Raw genomic sequence first — 6695 nt, forward strand, 5'->3', positions numbered from 1 at the left:
CAACCTTTCTTGATCGTGCTGACAGCCGCCGGTCGTACAGAGAGCATTTTGTGGTTAATCAACTTTTCTCAAATTTCAAGCACCTCTATAAATAATATGTGCTTGCAGTTGTTACGGATAGCTTACAGACGTTAATCCAAGGTCGCCTTGACACGTTTGAGGTAAGTAATTCTACTGACTTATTTGCGCTTTTCTCACGGTAAATAAGTTGATCCAAGCACCTCATTGAAGTCATTTTTACTGCCGTTTCCATTTGCATGCTCGTCCCGAAGTGACTGCTAAACCCGCGCGCAGGCAGAGCTCAATATCAAACGTTTATTACGTACTCCACACCCTACATCTGGAATTTCCCTTGCTATCAAAGCAATACACTATTCGGTTGCTTCTCCCAAAAGGAGAATTTGTGCTACAGATTCTCTAAATTCGTCCGCAACGGTAATGATCTCGGAATCTTCCAATGCCGAAGCCCAATACGTGAATGTTGCTTCGACCGTGTTTTTCCCAACGCATATATTGATAATAATGTCATACTATCTCCAGCGTCAGTAACCTGGCTTCTTGTGTCTGACATGACGTTCATGACCTACCTCTGTCGCTTCATATGTTTCTACCTCTTTGAAGCAAATTTCGCTCTCGTCTTCATTTGACAAGGGCTGTTCTACCGATATGCAGGTATTGAATAGCGGTTTGCCGAAATACTTGGAAAGTTGCAAAACATCTATCAGGGAGCAATTCCCATTTCGAAGCCTGGTTCCGTGCTCCGCCTGATTTCTTACCAAAACGTCGCGGCAGCTGCCTTGCGCTGTGAAACGTAATCGGCAAACAATTACATTGAAAAAAGAGCCAACGACATTGTGGATTTCGGGAATAGGAACATCCCGCCCCGAAACAACTGTCCCAAAACATACGTCGTCCAACCCTGTGTATTTCCGCAGTACCATAGCCCAGGCAGTCTGAAAAACATTGCTCATAGTGACCCCATTTTCAAGGCAAAAGCGACCTAGCAAAGCTTTGTCAGTAGCTGCTCTTTTCATGGTGCGAAGTTCTCTCTGAAATTCGTCACTTTGGCGTCGGGGAAATATGCACGGTTGCATATCGAGCATTTGGGTTTTCCAGTAGTCTATCAGGCCTCTGAACCTCACGGCATCGCAGAAGTACGCAGTGGCCTGACTGTACAATGGACCTGCAGAGAAAGAGAGCCGTCCTTCGTATGATTGTGACAACTCCCGTAAAATTATTAGGAGGGAAGCTGCGTCTAGAAAGGCATCGCTACCCTCGAGCTTACAATAAAGCCTACCAGTATCGGTTTGGCACAGGGTGAATTGATATGGAGGAGCACTGCTCACCTCATTACTCAGGGAAGACTTGCGCAATATGTCCATAATTTCGTTATCAGTACATGACAGAACGTGGAGGTCAGTATTTATCACCTTCCGCACGATATGTGTTTTCCCTTGGCCGTTGGTTCCGCGATTAACCAAAATGGTTCTCAGGGCTGGGTGGCGCCTTACAATGTCTGTCCAAGCTTTTACCAAGCGCATTGGCCATATGGAACACTGGGGAACTTTTGAAGTCACTTCCCATATGGTATATGACCGGTACTTATATGTATTCAACGACTGAGTGATGAGAAGCCCCTCATGTACAGGGTGGCAAGGGTACGCATCCTCTACTTCGTCGTAAGAAATACCCAAGTTCTCTTTGAGCCTTAATTCGAGTTCCTCTTCCTCAGGAGGTGCCAAGGATAACAAGGGGAACCGGACCATCGACTGTCCACCTTCACTGGGTGTTGATGGTGGTGTTGGAATCGTAGAAGGCTTTGCTTTCGAGGCTATGAGTTTGACAGTTTTAGCGTCGAAGACATCCAAGGCGGTCAGCAATAAACTATCTTCTCTGCACAGAGTGACCACCTGTATTGCCGAGATGGAGTCACCGCCTAGGTTGAAGAAGTCATCGTTGATCCCAACCGCATCTGTGTCTATGCCGATGACTCGTGCAATAATTTTTCGAACTCTCTCCTCACGGTCTGATGTTGCGCCCTGAAATTGATTGGGGAACAACGCCGTGAGTTGTTGGAGAGAAGTTAGGCCTTTTTTGGAAACTGCGAGTTGCAGGAGATCTCTGTCGAGCTGGGAGGCAGCGGTCCACGGTAAATAATTGATTGGAAGACATAAAATTGGCAACATACTCCCAGGAATAGCTTTGCTCATATATTCTATCAACCCACGGAGTTTGAGCTTGAAGGTATTTTCCGGGACGGCAAACAGCTCTGTCTCTATGCTTTGGTGCCCCAGATTTTCACAAACAAATACAGCAAGCCTCCCTGTACACAGATCTTTTGGACAAACCATGTCAACGACTACTTGGTACGGTTCGCCTAGATATTTTTGCGCTTGGTATTCAACGTCACGCAAGAGACCCGATTCATTCATCGGGGCGTCGGGGTTTGGTGGCATATCAGGAATTACGCAGCCAATTTTTTGTCCCGGATTATCTGTAATATCGTGAAGGACGTGCTCAAAGCGTTCCAACATTATCTGCGCAGCGTCGTGGTCCAAAATACAACCATCAAAAATTGCAGTGACAAACAACGCCCGTTCTCCAGAAAGTTCGCACACCATTGTTAGTGGATGGGTGCTCAATTTCAGCTGTTCAGCAGAATTGTTTGGAGATTCAATGAATAGCTCGGAAGAAATTGTACTCTTTTGTGGCTGTATAACGAGCAAGTTTTGGAAGTCGCACGCTGAAGATGCGTCCCCTCCATAACTTCTGATCCGTCGTAAGCCTGTCTGCTCGAACTGAATCAGTTTCGCCGCATGCGCTTGCATTTCACTCAGTGTCTCCTCGATGCTTAGATGAGGGTGGAGAATAGTACGGAGCGGAAACGTCGCTATTGTGGGTCCCGTCATTTGATAGATCCCAGGGACCGGAGCACCGCGACCAGCCACAGTGATCCCGAAAAGAACATCGTTGGTTTCCATGTACCATGAAAGAAGAACAGTGAACGCCAACCTGACCACTATGGATGATGTATATCTGCCGTTAGGCCATTTGGAAACCATGATGGACCGGGTGGCGGTTCTGGTGGATTTTGGAGTATAGCCTGGCGAGAGGAATGGGGATGGAAACCCAACTGTTCTCAATCCTTGAAATTCTTCTGTCCAGAAATCACGCGCGAGTTCTAGATCTAAATTGTTGACGTATTCGATGAATGACGCGAAAGGCTGCTGCGACGGCATGTGTGTTCCCTTATACGCATTTTCGGTAGCTTCCAAGATCCTCTGGTATGACCATCCGTCAAATAGGGCATGATGAATTGTGAGGATGAAGGTCAATGGCTCGATCTCACTCCCCTTATCGACGATCGAGCTTGAAACTAGCGGGGTCCCGAACGACATGAGTGTTTTTGGAAATTCCGATTCATTTTCACTTGATTGACACTGTGGCTCTACTTCGAAACTAACAACTTGAAATGCTTGGAGTGAATCTGCCATGATAATTCTCGTGCGTAAAATAGGATTTGCGTTGCACACTTCTGCCCATGCCTTTTTAAACATAACCACGTCAAGGTCCCTTGGCAATTGGAAACGAAAACTACACTGAAGTGAGCCGGGTGTCCGTGCCGTGTATGCGATGAGAGCCTCTTGCAGGGGCGTGCAGGGATATATATCTTGAATATTTTCAGGGTGGATGCAACATTTGACCGCTGCGCTTGAGATAATTGAGTCCTTTTCCAGGGGGTTCAACAGGAAAAACGGCGGTGGCGGTGGTTGATCGTGGGATATTTGGTATTCTGCTATATTACATGCCAGCTTGGATATTGATTGATCAGTGAACAGGGATGCCACTGTCAGTTTGAGCCCTTTTTGGCGAGCAGTTTCTACCAAGCTGACTGCAGAGACAGAGTCTCCACCCAGTTTTAAAAAGTTATCATTCATTCCGACGGCAGTCAATGGCAGACCAAGGGTAGTTGCCAGTAACTGTTGGACCAGCTCCTCGACAGGAGTATTTGCCGAGCTGAATCCTCTGTCCACACTGGTCACCATGCGATACTCCTTTAGCTGGTTCTCTGATAAATCGCTGACAGCCTTTTGCAAAACCCGTCGATCTACCTTTCCTGTCCGTGACACAGGCATAGCGGCCAATTGGATGTATGCTGCAGGTACCATATATGCTGGGAGCGCATTTTGCAGATGCACTTTTAAGCGCGCTACAACTTCACGAAATTTTCCATCCGGCTCGCATATGGTGATGCCGGAGACCAGCTCCGCTGTAAATAACTGTTTTGTCGCCATGAATAAAACCAATGAAGGTCTTCGTGTTTCGTGGGCAATAACTTCGGCGACAACCATTGTTTCTTTGAGGCATTGTTGTGAGACGTATTCAATTTCTCCGAGCTCCACCCTTTGTCCACGTATCTTGACTTGAGTGTCCTTTCGCCCGATGTATACAATTGAGCCGTCAGATCTGTACCTGGCCAGATCCCCTGTTTTATAAAACCGTTGCTCTACACCTATGTCGAAATCTGATACCCATTGGGGCCCAGTAACGAATGCAGCTGCTGTCTGCTCGGGTCTCTTGAGATATCCTCTGGAAACGATGGCCCCTCCGATTACGAGCTCTCCTATGGCCCCAATAGCTGCGAGGTTATTGTGGTTTTCCTTATCTACAATCCAGCATGACCCACCAAAGCAGAATCCTATATTACCAGGCTCGGTCACATGGGGTTGTACATTGGAAACAACCGTGCATTCCGCAGGCCCATAAGCGCATACCAAGTGCACGTTTTCGTTCCATATTGCTATGTCCGTTGATGTCATGGATTCCCCACCCAAAATTAGAGTCTTCACGGTTGGCACATCTTCTGGTCGTAACAGCTTGGCAGCGGTCGGTGTAAGTTCTGCCCAGTTGGCTTGCAAGTTTTGGACTGCACTTTTCAAGTCATTCAATCGCTGAAACTCAGAAGGGATACAAACGCAGCCTCCGATTATCAACGTAGTCAGACATTCATGAATGCTGATATCGAAGGCATAAGAGGCAAACTGGAGCACCCGGGATGAGCTGTCAAGATTTTGTGCTTTACTACTGGCAACTGCGTTAGAACAGAACGAAGCATGTTCAATCACAACTCCTTTCGGTGTCCCTGTCGATCCCGACGTGTAAACAACATATGCAGGGTCGTGGGACTGTACTCGTGACTGATTTCGCGCAGGATCCGTTCCCCAAGCAACAGTGCCATCGCCAACTGCTATCGTCGTGTAATTTAAGTTATGCTGCACAAGCCAATCAGAACAAATGATGACATTTGCTTCCACATCCTCACAGATGTCCCGCAAACGCTTTTCGGGGTATGCAGGGTCCAACGCGACAAAGGCAGCACCAGCCTTGAGGACCCCTAACATCGCAACAACTGCCCATTTAGACTTTTCGAAAAGCATCGGAACTATGGATCCCGGCCCAACATTGTGTGTTGTTAATCGTGCCTTGACCCTCCAGGACAGGTCGTCCAACTCCTGGTACGTCAGACCTCCATCCCAAGCACACACTGCTTGGGAATCAGGATGAAGCATACATTTCAAATGGAAGAGTGCGTGAATGCAACAATCAAGTGGATAGGTGTGTGACCGGGCATTCCATGCAGATATTTGCTGCCGGTGAGAGCCGCACAACAGTTGCGATGTTGAAAGTGTCCGCGACGGTTTCCATAAAAGGCAGTTGAGGATTTCACTGAGAGTGGCAATCATGTTGGAAGCCATGGAATGGCCCAGGATTGAAGTGGAATAGTGCATAGAGATTTGTGGGGTGAGCGCGGACGATTTCACAATCACTGAAATATCGCCAATCTAGAATTACAGAGCTTGTTAACGGATAGTGAGTCAATGCGTTTGAAAATCCATATCACAGGATCTCTTACGGTGGAAAGACCATCGCCAGCGTTTGATATCCATCCTGAAGTTATGACATCTTCAAAGAGAAGACAGGTATTGAAATGCTCTTGGTGATCACACTCCATCGTTGGGAATTTCCGAACTTTTTGAAGACGGACGGAGTGGGAAATCGGAGAGAATTCGTCTATCACTGCTAACAACTGGTCCATTACATCCATCTTCGGATTCGCTATGACCCCAAAAGTGATGGTGTCGGAATCAGTGTACTTGCTGAGAAGAATGGACCACGCACACTGAACCAGATCGAACAGGGACGAGGTACTCTCTTTAGTCGTCCTTTTTGCGATATCATCAAGAGCATCTGGCTTCATATCGATTGACCCGAATTGGGGGTTTCCTCGGCAGGAAGCTTCTAGTTTTGGAAATATGCAACGGCCTTCCATATTTCCTGTGCATTCGGACATTGTATGACCTGGGCTATCATCAACAGCAAGCACAAATATAACCCAGAAATGTTTGTGTCAGTTGCGATTGATAGAAATTCATTTAATTGTTTGGAGTCTTATTACTTACGGGTATATATACTCTTGTAGGTTTTACTACTATACAAACTCTGACTATATAATGAATCGAAAAGAATCTCTCCAAGAAGCACTATATATAAGCAAGATATCAGAGTTTCCTTCGTTCAGAAGCAGAAAATTGCATGCGACAAACACTGAACCATATTGATATCTAGGAAGCGGGTTGTGCTGCCTTGTTCAGCTACAATTTCGTGTCCCTGTTTCTTGTCTCCATCGGTTTCCA

The 6695-nt window shown here is 46.7% G+C and overlaps 1 protein-coding gene across 1 annotated transcript; it reads right to left on the bottom strand.

Annotated features, from left to right (window-relative positions):
- Positions 1-371: 371 nt before the first annotated feature.
- HCAG_06548 (predicted protein) lies at positions 372-6352 on the bottom strand (the record flags this gene model as incomplete). The annotated part of the gene is made up of 4 exons (XM_001538893.1): positions 372-530; positions 588-2026; positions 2189-5843; positions 5915-6352. The coding sequence occupies 4 exons, from the start codon at positions 6350-6352 to the stop codon at positions 372-374; spliced, it is 5691 nt and encodes a 1896-aa protein (XP_001538943.1).
- Between the last annotated feature and the right edge of the window lie 343 nt (positions 6353-6695).

Source organism: Histoplasma capsulatum, genomic scaffold, assembly GCF_000149585.1.
Source record: "Histoplasma capsulatum NAm1 scaffold_6 genomic scaffold, whole genome shotgun sequence".
Lineage (NCBI taxonomy): Eukaryota > Fungi > Ascomycota > Eurotiomycetes > Onygenales > Ajellomycetaceae > Histoplasma > Histoplasma mississippiense.